The 21,058-nt window shown below is 38.3% G+C and overlaps 1 protein-coding gene across 1 annotated transcript; it reads right to left on the reverse strand.

Moving 5' to 3' along the window:
• Positions 1-564: 564 nt before the first annotated feature.
• On the reverse strand, positions 565-1,037 carry LOC114511942 (elongation factor 1-alpha 1-like). Its single transcript, XM_036015254.1, has one exon. It carries the CDS (start codon positions 982-984, stop codon positions 667-669), a length of 318 nt encoding a protein of 105 aa, XP_035871147.1. The 5' UTR covers positions 985-1,037; the 3' UTR covers positions 565-666.
• Positions 1,038-21,058: the final 20,021 nt, after the last annotated feature.

Here is a 21,058-nt window from a genome sequence, read left to right on the forward strand (position 1 = left end):
TTCTGAATCATCAGCAAATATAACACCAGAAATAAGTTATGGAATACTTTTAACCTAAAAACATAAAAAGAAAGTTACAGTGTTGACTGAAAGAATACAGAGGTTTCTCATTAAACTTTGTTTTAATGGGTCTCAAAATTCTGTGACAGATTTTGGTCAAGTTGTTTCCATTAAAAAGTACTGATTTTAAAAACTAATAACTTAACTTAAAAACTGCCACCACACACAAAAACACCCCGAATGGTCCACAAAACATTCTCCTTTCCTTCTGAAGGTTTTACAATGCATTGTAATCATGAACCATCCTTTACTATTAAACTTAAGTGGCCAATTGAGACAAACAGTTCTGAGACCGTTCTTCCACCGTTCTTCCACCACTGATTAAGACTGGGGTGGGAGGTGTTGGGGGAACATTCATTTAGCCTTCTGAGCTTTCTGGGAAGACTTGGTGACTTTGCCAGCTCCAGCCACCTTCTTGTCCACTGCTGCTTGATGACAACCAACAGCAACTGCCTGCCTCACATCATGAACAGCAAGCAGCTCAGAGGAGGATAGTCCAAGAAGCTCTCAACATACATGGGCTTGCCAGGAACCATATCAACAATGGCAGCATCACCAGATTTCAAAAACTTTGGGCCATCTTCCAGCTTTTTCCCAGAGTGACGATCAATCTTTTCCCTTTAGCTCAGCAAATTTGCAAGCAATATGAGCTGTGTGACAATCCAGAACAGGTGCATATCCAGCACTGATTCGGCCTGGATGGTTGAGGATAATCACCTGAGCTGTGAAGCCAGCAGCTTCCATTGGTGGGTCATTTTTGCTGTCACCACCAGCCACATTGCCACGACAAACATCTTTGAAGGACACATTCTTGACATTGAAGCCCACATTGTCCCCAGGAAGAGCTTCACTCAAAGCTTCATGGTGTATTTCAAAAGACTTTACTTCAGTTGTAACATTGACTGGAGCAAAGGTGACCACCATGCCAGGTTTGAGAACACCAGTTTCTGCTCAGCCCACAAGGACAGTACCAGTGCCACCAATTTTGTTGACATCCTGGAGAGGCAGATGCAGGGCTTCTCAGTTGGACAAGTTTGGTGGCAGGATGCAATCCAGAGCTTCAAGCAGTGTGGTTCCACTGGCACTGCCCTCTCTGGGTGACTTTCTATCCCCTGAACCAAGGCATATTAGCACTTGGTTCCAGCATGTTGTCGCCTTTCCAACCAGAAATTGGCACAAATGCTGGTGTCAGGGTTGTAGCCAGCCAATCTTCTTAATGTAGGTGCTGACTCTTCTTTAACAATTTCCTCTTATCTCATCTGACTGTAGGGTGGCTCAGTGGAATCCATTTTGTTAACACACACAACAATCAGCTGTTTCACACCCGTGTGTAAGCCAGAAGGACATGCTCATGGGTCTGCCCATTCTTGGAGATACCTGCTTCAAACTCACACAACACCAGCAGCAACAATCAGGGCAGCACAGTCATCCTGAGATGTCCCTGTAATCATGTTCTTGATAAAGTCTCTGTGTCCTGGGGCAAATGATGGTCACATAATACTTGCCATTTTCAAATTTCCACAGGGAGATATCAATGGTGATACCTCACTCATGTTTAGCTTAGCTTTCAGTTTATCAAGACCTAGCATACTTGAAGGAGCCCCTTCCCATCTCTGCAGCCTCCTTCTCAATTTTTTTGATGGTTCTTTTGTCAATCCCACACATTTGTAGATCAGATGGCCAGTAGTGGTAGACTTGCCAGATTCTACATGTCCAATAACCCAATGTTGATGTGAGTTTTTTCCTTCCCATTTGGCTTTGATTTACTGGTGCTTTTCTGGACACCTGTATTCTGGCAGCAAACCCGTTGTGAAAAAGCTGGGTCTCTCTTTATGGCCTTTTTTTTTAAAGTCTGTTTATTTGATATGAGTATTTTGCTACCCCAGCTCTTTTTCCAGTCCATTTGGTTGGAAAATTTTGTTTTCAAACCCTTCACTTTCAGTTTCTGTAAGTCTTTGTCGTTGAAGTGGGTCTCTTGTAGGCACATAGGGGTGGGTCATGTTTTCTTATCCATTCAGTTATGCTATGTCTTTGATGTGGAGCATTTGATCCATTTGGCGTTAAGGTGTATTATGGATAGGTACTTATTGTTGCCATATTTGTACCTGTGTTCCTCTCTCTCTCTACTCGTACTCTTCCTTCTCTCTCCTCTCTCTCTCGTCTTCCTCTCGTCCTTTCTTTCTTAAACTGTCCTTTAGCATCTCTTGCAGAGCTAATTTGGTGGAGGTGTATTCTTTTTAGACTTCTTTTGTCTGGGAAGCTCCTTATTTGGCTTTCTATCTGCCCTTGCTGGGTAAAGTAGCCTTCCTTGGTTGCAGGCCTCTGGTTCGCTTATTTGGAATATTTCTTTCCATTCTGTTCTGGCTTGGAGCGTTTTCCATTGAGAAGTCAGCTGCTAACCTTATTGGGGCTTCCCTTGTATGTTACTTGCTGTTTCTCCCTTTCTCTGTCCTTTTAAGATTCTCTCTCTTGTTGTGGAATTTTGCCATTTTGATTATGATGTATCTTGAAGGCCTTTTTGGGTGCATCCTGATTGGGACTCTCGTTTCCTTCCTCCTGGATTTGTGTGTCCTTTTTTTTATCACATTAGGAAAGTTTCCATCATAACTTTTTTGAAAGAAGTTTTCTATCCCTTTCTCTTCTTCTCCTTCTGGTATCCTTATTATACGGATATTATTACATTTCATATCATCCTGCATTTCTCTTAATCCCTCTTCATTCTTTCTGCTGTCTCTTTTCCTTTTCTTGCTCTTTCTGGTTGTTCTTTCTAGTTTTGTACTCCAGCTCAGTGATCCAGATTGTCCTAATGTCTATTCCTTCTATCTTGCTTTTGATCCCTTTTACTGTGTTCTTCATTTCAGAAATTGTATTCTTCATTTTCTCTTGGCCCTTGTTGATAGTTTCTATTTCCTTTTTCATGTTGATATAGTTTTCAGTGAGTTCATTGTAGTTTTCTTGTAGTTTCTGGTAATTCACTGTGAGCTCATTGAGCTTCCTGGTAACCACTGCTTTAAACTCAATATCTAATAGTTGAGTTGCCTCTATTTCATTTAGCATCCTTTCTAAGGCTTCCTCCTTTCCTTTCATTTGAGGTTGTTTCTTTGTTTTCCCTTCCATTGTTTGTGAGACTCTTCTCATTATGCCTCAGCTTCTTAAATTTATTTGTTCCAACTCCTTGGGTTTATGATGTGAATTTCTATGGTGGAATACCTGTGAGATTCAGTGGTGCCTTTTCTTTGTCTGGTCTCCTGAGCTCACTAGCCTTGGGCTCTCATTTAAAATGACTCTGTGTATGTCTTTGGGTTTTGATCATTATTGGGTCTTTCTTTGTTGGTTTCTTCCCTCCACTGGTTAACTGAGGGTCACTCTGTCCACTACCTCTTGTATTTTGTTGTGCTGGTGAGGGCATGTTGTATTGAAGCTGCTTCTTCCATGTGTAAAAGTTTTTGAGGATTCTCTCTTGCTCTTGTTCAGTTGTTTGTTCTGGGTAATTTCTCCACTATTTAGTTGTATTTCCAGATAGGTCCTGGATTGAGGTTAGTGTTACTTCCCCTCTGTGGTTCACTTTCTTCTGATGCTATCTGTTGGTGTTTTCTTTGTTGTTGGGCTTCCTCTTCCAAGCATCCTTGTGTTCACAGCTTCCACTTACTCTTTTGTGCTCAGATGGAGGGGGCAGGCAAAATGGTGTAAGGCAGCAAGAATGTATTCTATGGTATTTAGAGTAGCAGCCAGTAGAGAAGAGATAGGATATCCTTTGGTATAGTGTTTGGTATAGTGTTAACCATGATATTCCACCCAACTAGCCACTTTTTAGTAAAGGTGGAGAGAACATAAAACTTTTGTTGGGAAGGGAAGGATTTTGAGTTCCATCTGGAAAGCAGTGAGTTTGTGGAGGTCATATTCTGAGGTAAGGTGAAAATAAAGGATAGGTGTAGTGTGTGAGAGAATAGAGTTACCCACTACAATAGAGTTCAGAGAACCATGAAGTGGGCTAAGGTCTGGGAGGGGTATTGTGTAGTATTTACAATTTTATAACAGCTATTATTTAAAATAATAATGGAAAAATAATTGTATGACAGAATCTATGTCATCTGGAATATAAGAATAGGGAGTATAGGATCTTGAGTAGTGTGCTAGTGGAACACAAGTGAAGTGAAGGACAGTGAATTAGAAATACAGTATGAAAGAAGAAAAAGGGAAACCTGTCAGATGATACAATTTAACCAGTCAAGCAAAGAAGACTAAACAGAAGGAAGAGGAATCCAAAAATACTAATAAAATAAAGATATAAGAATAATGAAAAAATAATAATACAAATATTCAATAACTTGCAGGTTCTCTGTAGTAACAAAGTGAAATTTGTCTCACTGTCTCAGCTGTTGGGATGTCCCCCCTCCCCGGACTCCCCGCCTTGGGTCCATCTCTGGTCTTTTCACAGTTCCAGGGTTTTTTGTTTTTTTTTTTGTCTCACTTGTGCAAATTAAAAACAAAACAAAACAAAACAAAAAAACACAAAAAGCCTCTTGCTGATTTCAAATTGGCCAAACCAGTTTTGCTGGTCTTGTTGGCTGCAGCAGGCTGAAGGGTGATTGGTTTTGCTTTCCTCCCTTCCTGATCCACACTCAGTCAGCCTAGGGCACACACTCTCTCCAGGGCTAGCTGGGTGCCTCTCCCCATGGCTTTGGGTGTGGGATCCAGGCCTTCCTCAGAGTGCACTCTCCCCCTGGGGTTACAGGTGTGGGGAGTGTGGGCTTGGGGGCTTCCACAAGCACACCCTCCCCTGGTCGTGGGCATACACACTTGGCCAGGCTGCCTCCATTCTCTCAGGTTAGTGTGCAATCTTCCCAGGGCTATGGGGGTGTGCAGCGCCTTCCACTCCACCTTGGGAGCACTGCCTGGCTGGATGGGGAGGAACCTGGAGTGGCTGCTGCAGGAGTATTCCCCAGTGTCTCTTTTTTCATTTTTTCTTTTTGAGAAATTCCTCCTACTCAAGCTTGCCACTCCATTCAGAGGCCTGGTCTCTCACACTGCCCGATTCTCCAAACAGACCAGGGACTATCTGTTTCAGGGTCCATCATGGCCCAACTCTCAACTCTCCCCAGCTGGCATCCACAGACTCTGTGGGTGCTCATGGCCCCTGTGTGTTTGCCACCTAGTTTTTATTCCCCTCTCTGCAACTTCAAGCAACCAGGTCTCTCCTGGTGCTGCTCAAACCTTGTTTGTCTGGGGGAGGGAGCTGTTGACCTAGCTCTCTCCCAAGAACCCTATGGCAAACCCAGTGAGTGCCAGGCCTGGGGCTGCAGCTGCCCGGTCCCCGAGCTAGTCCCAGGGACCTCATTGTCCTGAAGCACTATCTTTACCATCTGGTTTTTCAATGTTCACTACAGTTTTTGGTCTCCTATCTTCATATATGCTGTTGTATGGTTGGCTGTTTGCTCTGTTCCTTCGTAGATTGGCTAGATTTTTCTCCCTTGTGTAGGGGAAGTGGAATCCACTTCTTCATACCTCACTGCCATCTCTGTTTTCTTGATGAGGCTGGTTAAAGGTTTGTCAGTGTTTACATTCTAAAGAACCACCTCCTGGATTCATGGACCTTTGAATTCGTCTTTTTTTTTTTTGTCTCTATGTCATATATCTGCTCAAATCATGATTATTTCCTTCCTTCTATTCACTACAGGTTTTGTTGTTGTTGTTGTTTTTCTGGTTCTTTAGATAAGGGTTAGGTAGTTTATTTGAATTTTTTCCTGTCTTCTTTAAGTAGACATGTAATGCTATGAGCTCTTCTCTCAGGACTGCTTTCTCTGTGTCCCATAGGTTTTGGGCTGTTGTGTATTCATTTCTTCTTGTCTCTAGGAACATTTTGATTTTTCCCTTGATCTCATTGTTAACCCATCCATTAATTAATAACATGTTATTCACCTTCATGTATGAGACTGAATGTTTTGAGCCTCATTTGAATGTTTTTGAGTTTTTTTCCTTGAGGTTTATTTCTAATTTCAAGCCATTGTGATTTGAGAACATTCTTGATATGATTTTTTAAAAATTTATTAAGGCTTGTTTTGTGTCCTACCATGTCATCTTTCATTGAAAATAATCCATGTGGACTTGAAAAGAATGTAAAATTTGCTCGTCTGGGGTGAAATATTCTCTAAAAATCAATTAAGTATATTTGATTGAGAATGTTGTTTAATGCTATTATGTCCTTGGCCATTTTTTGTCTGGACCATCTATCCATTTTTGACAGTGGGGTGTTAAAATCCCCTACAATGACTGGAGTGGGGTTTATCTTTCTCTTAAAGTCCTCCAAGCTTTTCTTTACATATTTAGGTGCTTTAATATTGGGTGCATATATGTTTATAAGATTATAGCCTCTAGTTGGACTGCTCCCTCTTCAAAAGAGTATTTTGTCTGATATAAATATTGCTACCCCAGCTTTTTTTAGGTCCATTTACATGCTATATTTTTCATTCCTATATCGTCAACTTATGTAAATCTTTTGTTCTGTGGTAGATCTCTTAAAGATAGCATATATGTGGGTGATGGTTTCTAATCCATTCAGCTACCCTATGTCTTTTTACTGGAGCATTTAATCCATTTACGTTTAAGATTATTATTAAGAGGTACTTATTCATTGCTATTTTTTTACCAATTTATCTGTTCCTCTCACTACTTCTTCTTAAAACAGTCCTTTTAACATTCTTGTATTGCTAGTGTGGTGGAGATATTCTCCATTATCTTTTTTTAGAAAATATATGGGAAGGTCTTTATTTCACCTTTCATTTTAAATGAGATCATTGCTGGATAGAGTAGTCTTGGTTGCAGGTCCTTGCTTTTCATTCCTTGGAACATTTTGTGCTAATCCCTTCTGATTTGTAATGTTTATGTTGAGAGATCTGCTGATAGCTTTATTGTAGCCTCCTTGCATGTGACTAGCTGTTTCTCCATTGTTGCTTTTAAGATTCATTCTTCATGTTTTAAATGTTGCCATTTTAATTATGATATACTTTGGAATGGGACTTTGGATTCATCTTGATTGGATTCATTGTGCTTCCTGGTCTTGACTGACTTTTTCCTCCACCAGTGTAAGGAAGTTTTCTATCATTTTTTCAAACACATTTTCTATCCCTGTTTCCCCTTCTGGCATCCCTATGATGTGAAAATTGTTATGTTTCATTCTGTGTCCAAGTTCCCTTAAGCTATATTCTTAAGTATGTTTTTTTTATTTCATTTTGTTCCTCTGACTGTTTTTTTCTACCTGTGTTATAAATTGCTAATTCAATCATCTGCTTTTTCTAGCCTGCTTTTAATTTCTTCTAGTGTGTTATTTTAGATATTCTATCCTTCATTTACACCTGGTTCTTATTCATAGTTTCTATGTCCTCTTTTAAAAAAATATTTTATTTATTTTACTTTTATTTTTAAGTATATTTTATTCATTATACTATTACAGTTTTCCCAATTTTACCCCTTTATCCCCCTTCCACCCAGCACCATCCAACCCTCCAGCCTTCTCCCCCCACCTTAGTTCATGTCCATGGGTTGTACATATGAGCTGTTTGAGTTCTCTGTTTCCTATAACATTTTTAACCTCTCCCCATCTATTTAACACCTACCAGTTAGACAAAGGGGAAGAGAGGAAGAAAGAGAGGGGTAGAAAAAATGTGTGGTTGCCTCTCACATGCCCTCTACTGGGGACCTGGCCCACAACCCAGGCACTTGCCCTGACTGGGAATCAAACCAGCAACCCTGTGGTTCTCAGGCCTGCACTCAATCCAGTCCATCACACGGGCCAGGGCTCTATATCCTCTTCTTATACTGATATAGTTCCTACTAAGCTCCTTGAAGCCACCAAGGCTTAGTTTCTTATAGTTCTCAATAAGTTACTTGAAGGTCCTTACAACCATTACTTTGAACTCTATGTCCACTAAATTGCTTGCCTCAGTTTTATTTAGCTCTTTTTCTGTGGACTCCTCCTTTCCTTTCTATTGGGGTTGTTTCTTTGTCTCCTGATTTTAGCTGATTCTTTTTATTTGTTTCTATTCATTAGATTGATTTTCTTTGTCTCCCTGTCTTTATGGAGTAGACTTATGTGGCAGGAGTCCTTTGGGACTCTGTGGTGCAGTCTCCTTTATCTTCTGAACTATATGTCCTAGGAATGTCCTTTATGTAATGTATGTGGGCCCCCCTGTTGTATTTTGGTTTTGAATGTTGTTGGTTCATTTGTTTGTGGGTTTTCCCCTCTGGCTGGTTGATGGAGAGTCTTAAACCCCACCACGTGCTGTTGTACAAGTGCTGACAGAACAAAACAAAACATCACAGAAAAAAACACATAAGCAAACATACCCCCCCCAACCACAACAGCAGTATCAATGACAAATGTGCAAAGATTTATAAAGGTGGAAAGATAATAAGAATAGTATAAAAATAAAAAACTAATAAAGGTTACTAAAAGAAAGAGAAATGATTGTAAGAAGAAAGAGAGAGGAGAATTAATATGAGTAAGAAATAGAAACAAGGAATCACCACAAAAGGTCAAAGAAAAGGAAAAATAAAATTAAAAATGAGAAATAAAAAAGGGAAGAAAGAAGGTAAAATAGAGACTGAAATGTATAAAGTAAAATAAGAAATTTGACTTTGAAAAATAGGAATAAAATTGAAGAAATAGAAAAAATAATAAAAAGTTATGAAAAAGAAAAAATGCAAATAATGAAAAACAACTAAGTGCAATTCATCATCAGAGTGTAGTGCTTGCCTGCTGTGTTCTTCAGGATATGACTCTGGTGTTGCCTGAAACTGCTGTAAGCCAATGTCAGGTACTGTCCCTGCCTATGTCTAGGCATCATGTTTGAATCTACAAGTGATTCATGGTCTGCAGCTGTCTCCAGGTTTGGCTGAATCTGAGATGGTCCTCAATGCTCTGCACTGCTGACTTTTTATCAGTACAAGACCATGACATGGGTCAGCTAATGACCAAAAGCATCACAGTTACCACCTCCACCTTCTTCAATCTGTGATTCTGCAAATAGTCTTAGAGTAGCTGCTGAACCATCTGTTTCTGAATGGGCATATGGTGCAATCAGGAGGATGGAACCCCTGAATCTCCTTGGGGAGTAGCTGTTCAGACTTCAGGGGAGATGATGGGTGTTTCCTCCCAACCATGCACCACATGTCTAAGTCTGTCCCAGATTATTTCCAATAGTTAATAGTTTCTGAAGAGTTAGCTGTTCTTTCCATGTGAGGAGCCAACCTGTGTAAAAGGCTCAGCTCTTTCCTGCTTGGATCTGATGGCAACTCATAAAAGCTGAAACTACCTGGAGTCTTCCTCTTTCAGCCTCTTTGCTCTACCCTGTGGTTGCCTGGTTTCACTCTGGAGCCTGTTGTTGAGAGTTTGTAAGCTGAGTGTTGAAACAGGGTTAGAAAGTTTCCACTCTGTCAGTGTGGGGAGAGTAGTCCCTACTCAGCGCTAACTCCTTCAGTCTTTATAAAAGATTTGGGTTTTTGCTTCCTCAGGATGGCTCACTGTTGTTTCAAGATGGGTACATTAATCTCTCTCCTTTGAAAGATTGGGCTCAGCAGCTCTGGACTTCAGGAGATAAATTGAAAGAGCCTTCTATTGGAATTGAGCCAAGACTGAACTGCATGGGGAAACTAAACTTACTTCCTCAATCTAAGATCTCAGTAGGAGGCTAAGCTCTCTGTCCTGCTCCCAGGCATTACCCTCCAAAATTTTCACACTTTTGACAGTCTCCATTTGAAGTTTCTCTTTCTTCCCGCTGTGGAAATGCACCCAATGGGGGATCTTGGACCTAGAAAGACTGTTCAGCAGAGTTTTCCCATTGGAAGTGGTTCCTGAAACCCTGAAGGTGTGGGATGGGCACACCTTTTACTTTACAGATTGTATTTTGTGGGAAAGTTTGCCTCACTACCAAGTATACCAGGTACTCACCTCTTGCCCATTTATCTCCAAGCTTTTGTAGGAGATACCATCTAGAACTCTGTTTTTCACAGCCCTCAGTTTGCTTGTGAGCTGATCTGGGTGGGGCTCAGAAACCCCTTGTTGTGCATATTTCTGATCTCCCTGCTCAGCTGGTTTCAGTGGGATAGAACGCACAGAAAAAGTACAACTTAGCATGGCTGAGAAAATTTAGAGCTGCCCCATTTAGAGTTTTTTTTTCTTCCCCCTACAGCAATGCACCCAGCATGGCAATCTTGGACCTGGCAGTACTATTCTGAAGAGTTTCCTTATGGGTGATGGCACTTGCAAGCCTGCAGGGGAGGTATGTGCATATCTCTCCCCCACCCAAATTTGTATTGTGGGAGGGTCAAAGTATCCAAGACACTCAACTCTTGCCTGTCTAACTCCCAGACCAGAGTCTTTGCAGGAGACACAGTCCAGAACTTTTTGTTCCATGTGGGAAAGAACATGGAAATTTATGGTGGTTTGGCATGGCTGAGAAAGTTCAGAATGGGTCCAAAAAAAAAAAAAACCCAACCCACAATTTTCCTTTCCTCTAGGTTTATCTCTTAGTCTGAACTCATAGTGAACATTTCATCCTGACACCCAAACCATAGGAGCACTTCACGATGGATTGCAATGTCTGATTTTCACAGGTGTGGTGAAACCTCGCTGCATCCCACCTCCAGGGACATAATAGCCTCCTCTTTACTTTCTATTGCTGCAAATATCCTTATGGCTCTACAATTCAAAGGGGTGGGAGTTCCATTGCTGCAATTTCAATCTGGTCTATATTTGCAGGGCCGTTGTGCATGGGGTCCTTGCCTGACCATGTTTTAGTTCCATTTTAAAAAAGTCTCTGTCATGTATCTGTACCACAATACTGAGCCAGTGCCTGAATATCTGCACATAAAACCACCTCAAGGAACAAGATATCTCTCAGTTATGGCTGGCTGAAGCTTTTAGCTGCCCTGACATATGCAGGTGTGACAATCTGGTTGCTTTAGTAGTCTGAGCCCTTATCTGGAGCTCTCCAGATTGGCAGCTCAGCTATGAGAAGCCTATTCATTGTGTGTGTGTGTGTGTGTGTGTGTGTGTCTGTCCTCAGTCAAGTAGACTCAGTATATGTCCCCAGGTTGCCCTCAGTTAAAATTGGGATCCCTGCATGGAACTAAGGCCCCTTTCTCTGAGTGGGGAGGAAACACCAAAGCTGCAATTTCTGTCTGGTATATCAGCTGCAGTAATAGCTACACACATTGTATTTACCCATCCACTTATAAAATATTCTTACCATACAGTACAAAGAATTTTTTGTATTACAAGGCTTCAAAATTTCATATCTGCAAATATTCCATTGATTATTCAGGTTGGTTGTTGGAACATAAGCTGAAAATATGGGTTGAGAGCAGGAGCGATTTGACTTATCTTCTACCTCCTTTGTCACCATTTTTGGAAGTTCCTAGCAGAGTTTTAATTTTACCATTGTACATTATACCAATCCAAAGAACTAGGGGTGAAAAACACAATAAAATACTATAAAATGGACAAATATTAAAAGTGGATTACCTTGTTTGTTTAGTAAAGTGAGTACATATTCACTAACTCAGAGGGAATTCTTCAGCTGAGAATTTTTATCTGTAAAAATAACTTGTCTACTACATTTTTTCTCTCATTCAAGAGAATTTTTCAACCCATACAAAACATAAATAACATATATTTGTATTCTTGTTGTGGAATTTAGATAAAATACAATTGGCATACCTCACATAGACCTTATGGAACTGGGGCCTGTAGGATGTGTGGAATAACTTTATAGGGCTTTATTTTGGAGAGAAGGAGCATCTACTATATACTTTATGAGCTACAATAATAGCAATATTATTTATAAAATCAACTTAGAACTTCAATGTTTTAGCTAATGTACATGTGTAAGATTCCTAGGACCTAATGTACATGTGTAAGATTCCTAAGGTTCCTATTGTGTTAAAATCATATTTGTTTGCCTAAGACAAAAGTTCCCCTTTGGTTTCCACGTCCTCTTTTACTCCAGCTGTTCATTAAAACAATAGAAGAGAGAATTTTATTGATTTAACAGGAAGCAAGAAACATTCTCAAGACTAGTGATAATTTGGCTGTCTAATTCTGCTTGTCTAGTTGCAGCATCAGTTATTTTTTTTTTGCCTCCATGGTGGCAGCTTTAGAAAGTCTTGACACTTCTCACCAAGATGGAGGCATAGGTAGATCCACTGTGCCTCCTTGCACAACCAAAAGAAGGACAACAACAAATATAAAAAACAAAAAATAACCAGAACTGACAGAAAAATCAAACTATGAAAGTCTGACAACCAAGGAGTTAAAGAAGAAATATTCATCCAGACAGATAAGAGGGGCAGAGATGGGCAGCTGGGCAGAGAAGACTCATGGTAAGGCAGTGGCTGGCAGATCAGATAAGGTGGTGGCTGACAGAGCAGGTGGTCCCACATTTGCATGCAGATAAACTGGAAGGAACAACTGGGGAGCGAGACAGACCATGCAACCCAGGGTTCCAGTATGGGGAAATAAAGCCTCAAAACCTTTCACTGAAAAAAACTGTGGGAGGTGAGGTGGCAGGAGAAACTCCGAGCTTCACAGGGAAATTCCTTTGAGAGACCGACATAGTCCTAGAATGAACACAAAACAAACCACCCAGAAATCGGCACCAGAAGGGCCCAATTTGTTTGTGAGTAGCAAGGAAAGAGACTGAAAGCCCACAGAGCAATGAACAAGCAGCATTGTTCTATCTTGGGCCCATCCCCCATAAACAGTGCTACAATACAGAGACCTGGGTTGCCATGCCCTGGCAAATACCTAAGGCTGCACCCCTTACTACCTAACAGATGCACCAAGACAAAATAATGGCCTAAATGAAAGAACAGATCAAAACTCTGGAAAAAAATACAACTAAGCAAAGAAGAGATAGATAACCTATTAGATGCACAGTTCAAAACACCAGTAATCAGGATGCTCACAGAATTGGTTGAGTATGGTGGCAAAATAGACAAAGAAGTGAAGGCTATGCAAAGTGAAACAGAGGAAAATGTATAGGAAATCAACATTGATGGAAAGGAAACTGGGACTCAAATCAATGGTTTGGACTAGAGGGGAGAAGTAAACATTCAACCAGAAAAGAATAAAGAAACAAGAATTCAAAAAATTGAAAGGCTTAAGAACCTCCAGGAAAACTTTAAACATTCCAACATTTGAATCATAGTGGTTCCAGAAGGAGAAGAGGAAGAGCAAGAAATTGAAAACTTATTTGAAAAAATAATACAGGAGAACTTCCCCAATCTGGCAAAGGAAATAGACTTCCAGGAATTCCAGGTAGCTCAGAGAGCCCCGGAGAAATTGGACCCAAGGAAGCACACACCAAGGCATAGCATAATTACATTACCCAGATTAAAGATAAAGAGAGAATCTTAAAAGTGGCAAGAGAGAAGGAGACGGTTACCTACAAGAGTTCCCTTAAGACCATCAGCTGATTTCTCAAAAGAAACCTTGCAGGCAAGAAGGGGCTGGAAAGAAGTACTTGAAGTCCTGAAAGGCAAGAACCTATATCCAAGATTACTGTATCCTGCAAAGCTGTCCTTTAGAATGGAAGGGCAGATAAAGTGCTTCCCAGATAAGGTCAAGTTAAAGGAGTTCATCATTACCAAGCCCTTATTTTATGAAATGTTAAAGGGACTCATCTAAGAAAAAGAAGATAAAAATCATATAGAGTAAAATGACAGCAAACTCACAATTATTAACCACACCTAAAAGTAAAACAAAAGCAAGCTAAGCAAACAACTAGAACAGGAACAGAAGCACAGAAATGGAGATCACATGAAGAGTTAGCAACAGTGGAGTGGGAGGAGAAGAGAGGGGGAAAAGGTATGGAGAACAAGTAGCATAGATGGTAGGTAGAAAATAGATAGGGGGAGGAAAGAGTAATATGGGAAATGCAGAAGCTAAAGAACTTATGACACATGGACATGAACTAAAGGGGGGAATGTGGGTGGAAGAGGGTGTGCAGGCTATAGAGGAATAAAGGGAGGGAATAACAGACAACTGTAATAGCATAATCAATAAAATATATTAAAAATTTTAAAAACAGTACAAAAAAGAAAGTCTTGCAATTTTGATATTTGCCCATTGTTTCAATTTCTAATATGACATGTAATAATTTTTGCAATCTATTTTACATTCCTTATGTCCTTTCTTGAGAAAAAAATGATAAGCTTCTCTCTTCAACAATATTCTAAAGTGAGCTATACCAAAAGCATAGCTGCTATTTGTGTAAATATTGGTTATTTGATCTATGGCCAATTGGCATGTTTGAGTTAGAAAAATTAGTTAGGCTTGTTAGGCAGATCTTATTCAGGTAACTAAGAACTTTCAATTATATCACCATGGAAGTTATTGCATATTCAACCTGGTGACATCCCTGTTTATCTTTCAATGATCCATTTTTAAACTAATTGTCAGAGTTTTCAAAAAGTTTTCTATTCCAAGGGAAAAAAAGGTGGTCCATAAAGTAAGCAACATGCAATTATCTAGGTCTTCATTCTGCAAGGAAAGTAGAGAAGTTTCTATGTTCAGATTGTTACATGAAGTTCAAATAAAATCAGCTAAATAAAGAGAGATCCAGTTGATTGAATAAAATGTTGAACATTATGCCATCTCAGTGGAGATTCAACTGAATGAGCACACACAAATGTACATAACATGTGCATAACATGTCTATATCAAAGAAAGTTTATACTTAAAGTCCTCTGTGGAAGATTTATATAACTGTTGTGATATTTTACAGATTATTTTACTTTTCGATTTTGCTGAGTTAGATCAGGTAAATTTGACTTTGATAGGATGTATAAAGGCTGGAGTATTCATAAAAATTGGAATCTAATTGTGACAATATTTAATCAAATCCAGTAATTGTCTAGGCTGTTTTTTTTGTTTTTGTAAGAGAAAAGATAGAATTCCTCTGAGTCTTTCAGAATTAATTATTAATGCATCTTTGTATATTACATAAAAAAAGTATTTTACTTGGAGTAAACAGAATTGGAGCTTATCCTTTGATATTTATGTCCTTTCATAGCTAGCTGTTGTAGTAGGTAAATTGTTTCCTTTGGGGAGTCTAGTAATTTCCTAAAGTATAAATCACCCACGTATTGCATTAGAGTAGAATCTCTAAGAAAATTATGATAATTTAAATCACTTTTTAGTATTAAGGAATAGTTGGAACTCTCTGTACATTACTGAAACATATCCAACTAAACTTGTAATCTCCCCAGGGAAAAGCGACAATATATTTCTGTCTTTTTTTTTTAATTTACAGAAATGCTGAAAAAGACACTACATAAATCTATCACTAAAAATATTGGCAGTTTACAAATATGGCTGATAATAGATTATGTGGATTTGGAACCACAGGATGTTTGGGAATAACTATTTCATTTACAGCTATGTGATTCTGTACAAATATTTATCCTTTCCCACTGAGTTTCTTTACCAGAAAAATAGGAGAATTACAGGGACTTGCCCTTTTGAAGCAATCTTTTATAATAGAGTTAATTCCAGCTTATGTATAAAGGATACCAGTGACTGGAAAAGGCCTGATGTTGCATTGGAACCTCCTGCATCAAATGTTTTGTCTCACAATTATTTCCTCTCATGGAAGTTTTTTCTTTATATCATTTTTTTTCTAATTGGTTCAGTATTGGATTCATTACTTCTGTTTTGAGAAAAATCTTGCCCTATCAGGTGAATTAGGGTAGATTTGATTAGCAAAAATATATATTGTCACATAACATTCCCTAGTTGGAAGCAAGCAGATTCTGATTTAAAAACAGCAAGGTGGACTAGATAGCTCTACCATTTGCACAGAAGATTTACTCTGAGGGAGGAGAAAAATAAGTTAGATGGTTAAGAACAGATAAAGCAGCTCCAATATCTACTAAAGCATTAATAATTTTATAGTAATTTTTACTTCTGTATTAATTTCAACTGTATTTCCCCATTACCACTGACCCCCTTATATCCTCTACACCCCACGATCAGCACATAGTTGTCCCTGTCCATAAGTTCTTTTTATTTTTTGCTTTATCCCTGTACTTTCTAACCACCCACCACCCCACGGCTGTCAACCTGCTATCTATGAGTCTGTGTCTCTTTTGTTTGCTAGTTTAGTTTGTTCATTAGATTCCAAATATGAGAGAAATCATGTGGTCCTTGTCTTTATCTGTCTTGTTTCACTTAACATAATGTTCTCCAGTTCCATCCTTACTGTTGCAAAGGGTACATTTTTCTTTGTTTTATAGACAAGTAGTCCATTATGTAAATACCCCACAGGTGTTTTATCCACTCATCTACTGATGGATGCTTGGGCTGCTTCCATATCATGGCAATTGTGAAAAATGCTGCAATAAATATAAATGTACTTATATTATTTTGAATTAGTGTTCTGGGGTTCTTTGGCATATGCCCAGAAGTGGGAATGCTGGATCAAAAGCAACTACATTTTTAATTTTTTGAGATATCTCCATTCTGCTTTCCACGGTGGTTGCACCAATGTGTCTTCCCACCAACAATGCAAAAGGGTTCCCCTTTCTCCATATCCTTGCCAGCACTTGTTTGTTGATTTATTGATGATGGCCATTCTGACCAATGTAAAGTGATATCTCATTGTAGTTTTAGTTTGCATTTCTCTGATGATTAGTGACATTGTGCATTTTTCATATGTCAATTGGCCATCTTTAGTCATTTCTGGAAAAGTGTTATTCAGGTCCTTTGCCCATTTCTTAATTAGACTGTTTGGGTTGAGTTTTGAAGTTCTTTATAAATTTTGGATGCTAACCAGTTATCAGAAATATTGAAGAATATTTCCATGGGCTGTCTTTTTATTTTGTTGATGGTTTCCTTTGCTGTGCAAAAACTTTTTAGTGTGATGTAGTCTCTCTTCTTAATTTTTTTTTCTTATTTTGTTTCCTTCTCTGAGGGGATATATCAGATAAAATATTGCTATAATCAATGTTTGAAATTTTGCTGCCTATATTTTCTACTAGGAATTTTATGGGTTTGTACCTAACATTAGAGTGTTTAATACATTTTTTTAACTTTTTATTGTTGTTTAATACATTTTGAATTTACTTGTGTGTGGTGTAAGAAGGTGGTCTATTAATTTTTCTGCACATATCTGTCCAGTTTTTCTAGTACCATTTATTGAATAAATTATCTTTAGCCCATTGTATGTGATTGCATCATCTGTCAAATATTAATTGACTAAATATATGTGGGTTTGTTTCTAGGCTCTCTATTTATTCTATTGATCTATGTGCTTGTCTTTATGCCAATACCATGTTGTTTCATTACTATGTACTTGTAGTATGTTTAGGTATTAGATAGCATGATTCTAACTTCGTTCTTTCTAAGGACCACCTGTGTAGCGTAGGGCCTTTTATGGTTCCATATACATTTTAAAAATATTTGTTCTAGTTCTGTGAAATACATCATTGAAATCTGCATAGGGATTGCATTGAATTTATAGATTGTTTTGGGCAGCATGGACATTTTAATGATGTTAATACTTCTTATATGTAAACATATATGTGCTTAACTTATTGGTTTCTTTTTCAATTTCTTCAGTATCATATGATTTTCCATATCCAGGTATTTTGCATCTTCTGTTAGAATTATTCCCAGTGTTTTATTCATCTTGGAAATTGAGAATTGTTTTCTTAATTTATCTTTCTGATAGTTCATTACTGCTAATTTAAAAATGGAACTGATTTCTGCATATTAATTTTGTATCCTGATACTTTCCTGATATGGACCCCCACTTGTTGGGTCCACGACATTGACATTGTGGATGGGGGAGAGACATTCACGTGGACTACTGAGTCCTGTAGAGGAAAAGGGTGTGCAGATTCGCTCTCAAGAGGAGCCAAAAGTCGTGGCCTCCACTATGACAGGCCTTTATTTCTTTTTTCTAGGCCCATTACATGATGGTCCTCATTTACTATGCACAGATTGGCTTTTGGTGGTTACCTTTTACAGGAAACAAAGGAGATGCTGCTGCTAATCACATCACAGAAGAAGGATATTTGCAAATGAAAAGGGAAAAGTGGTTGAACTGGTTACACTCCATTCTGGGGAGTTTTAGCACAGATCTTAGGAAGTTAACAGTAAGCACTTGCTATCTTAGTTCAGGGTGAGGAAGTTTTAGCAAAAGCAAGTCTCAAAGCAGCCTAGGTAGATTGCAGGCCTGATTCCCCATGGGGGAACCTATCTGTGGGTGTGAGTCCTGTGCATCTCTGAGTGGGAGCTGGGTCCATGCAATGCAGAATGGTCTCCTACACTTTTCTGAATTCATTTATCAGTTTTAGTAGTATATTGGTAGAATCTTTAGGGTTCTCTAATTACAGAGTCATGTCATCTGCAAATAAAGACAGTTTTACTTTTTCCTTTCCAATTTGGATGCTTTTTATTTCTTTTTTCACATTTTTCATTGTTCAGTTACAGTTATCCCACATTTTCCTCTGTTGTCAATTTATTTATTTATTTAGATTTGAAAAAAAAAAACAATTTATATTCCAGGGTATATTTTGCATACAGATATCATTATTGCTTCCTGGAGTTCACTTTTAATGGATAAGCATAAATAAAATGTTAAAACATTTATATAGATATGGAATTGATAGTACCCATGTATAATGTGCACCCTTGTTTTTCCCTCACAAATTTAGGCTAAAAGTATACATTATACATGGCAAAACTCTGTACTAGTGATATATCCCTTGTTGAATTGTTCCCTTTATCATTATGTAGTGTCCTTCTTTGTCTTCTTAGAGAGTGAGGAGTCTGGATCAAGTATATTTGTTTGGATAAAGTATTGTGACATCACTTTGCCTTTCCATTTGCATGCAAGATCTTTTCCATCCTTTTACTTTAGTCTATGTGAATTTGTGATCTGAAATGGGTTTGGAGACAACATATATGAGTCCTTTTTTTATTTATTCCTTTATCTACTCTACGTTTTTTGATTGGAGCACTTAAGCTATTTACATTTAAGATGTCTTATATACATGCTTATTTGTTGCCATTTAATTTTTTAACTATTTCTTCTCTTTTGCTTCATTCTTTTCATCTTCCTTTTCTTAAAGAAAGCCCTTTAACATTTGTTGCAATATTGGTTTGGTGTTAACTATTCCTTAAGCTTTTTCTCATTCAAATTTTATTTACATTTTTTTTTATTTTGATTTTTTCCTTTATTGTTTTTCAAGTACAGTTGTCTCCATTTCCTCCAACCATGCCACATGGACCCACACACCTTCACCTCCCACATTCAAATCTACCCCGTCTTTGTCTTTGTCCATGGGCCCTTAAACACTCTTTCTTAATGACTTTTCCATTTCTTTCCCTCATTATCCCCCCTCCCTGCCATTCTGGTTACCATTAGTCTGTTCTTTATTTCAAAATGTCATGTTTATGTATTTCTTGCTTGTTTGTTTCTGTTGATCAGAATCTGCTTATAAGTGAAATCATGTGGTATTTGTCTTTCACTGCCTGGCTTATTTCATTTTGCATAATGCTCTCCAGTTCCATTCATGCTGTTGCAAAAGGTAAGAGCTCCTTCTTTCTTTCTGCTGCATAGCATTCCATTGGTAAATGTACCACTGTTGTTTTTTGTTTGTTTGTTTGTTGTTGGGTTTTTTTTTGACCCACTAACATACAGATAGGCATTTAGGTTGCTTCCAACACTTGGCTATTATAAATTGTGCTCTGTGAACATTGAGGTGCATGGGTTCTTTTGAGTAGGTGTTTCAAGATTCTTAGAGTATAATACAGCAGTGGAATTGCTGGATCAAAAGGAAGTTCCATTTTTATTTTCTGAGGAAATTCTGTATTGTTTTCCACAGTGGCTGTAGCAGTCTGCAAGCCACAAAAAAATGTACTAAGGTTCTCTTCTCCACAACCTCGCCAGCACTTGTTTTTTGTTGATACATTTATGATAGCCAGTCTCACCAGTGTGCAGTGGTATCTCACTCAGCTTTTAATTCACATCTCTCTGATGCCTACTGATGCTGAGCAACCTTTCATATGTCTTGGGGCTCTCTGTATGTCCTTCTTGGAGAAGTATCTGTTCAACTTCTATGCTAATTTTTTAATTGGGCTGTTTGTTCCTGAAGTGGAGGCATGTGAGTTCTTTATGTATTACAGAGATCAAACTCTTGCCTGAGGTATCATTTGCAAATAAATTTTCCCATAGGGTTGATTCCATTTTCATTGTCCTTCCATATTTTTCAGCCCTGCAGAAGCTCTTTATTTTGATGAAGTCCCATTTGTTTATCCTTTCTTTTATGTCCTTTGCTCTAGGGGACATATCAATGGAAATATTGCTCTATGGAATATCTGAAATTCTTCCTGCCTATGTTCTTCTCTAGGGCACTTATGGTTTTATGACTTATATATGTCTTTTATTCACCATGAGTTTATTTTTGTGTATGGTGTGAGTTGTTGTTTGAGTTTCTTTTTTCTTTTGGCATATAGCTGTATACATCTCCCAACACAATTTTGTTGAAGAGGCTATTTTTATACCATTTATGCTTCTGCTCCCTTTGTCAAATATAATTTACCTTAGAGACTTGGGTTTATTTCTGGGCTCTCTATTGTGTTCCATTGATCTAAGTGTCTTTTCTTATGCCAGTACCAGACTGTTTTGATTACAGTGGCCTTGTAGTATAGTTTGATATCAGGTATTTTGATCTCTCCTACTTTGTTTTTCTTTCTCAAAATTGTTGTAGCTATTCAGGGTCATTGTGTTTCCATATAATTTTGAATATTTGTTTCATATCTGTGAAATATCCCATTGGCATTAAAAAAACTGCATTGAATCTGTAAATTTCTTTGGGTACTATGAACATTTGAATGATATTAGTTCTTCCAATCCATGAACATGGTATATACTTCCATTTGGTTTTTTCCTCATTAATTTCTTTCTTCAGTGTGGTGTAGTTTTCTGAGTAA

This window comes from Phyllostomus discolor, chromosome 14 (assembly GCF_004126475.2).
Source record: "Phyllostomus discolor isolate MPI-MPIP mPhyDis1 chromosome 14, mPhyDis1.pri.v3, whole genome shotgun sequence".
Lineage (NCBI taxonomy): Eukaryota > Metazoa > Chordata > Mammalia > Chiroptera > Phyllostomidae > Phyllostomus > Phyllostomus discolor.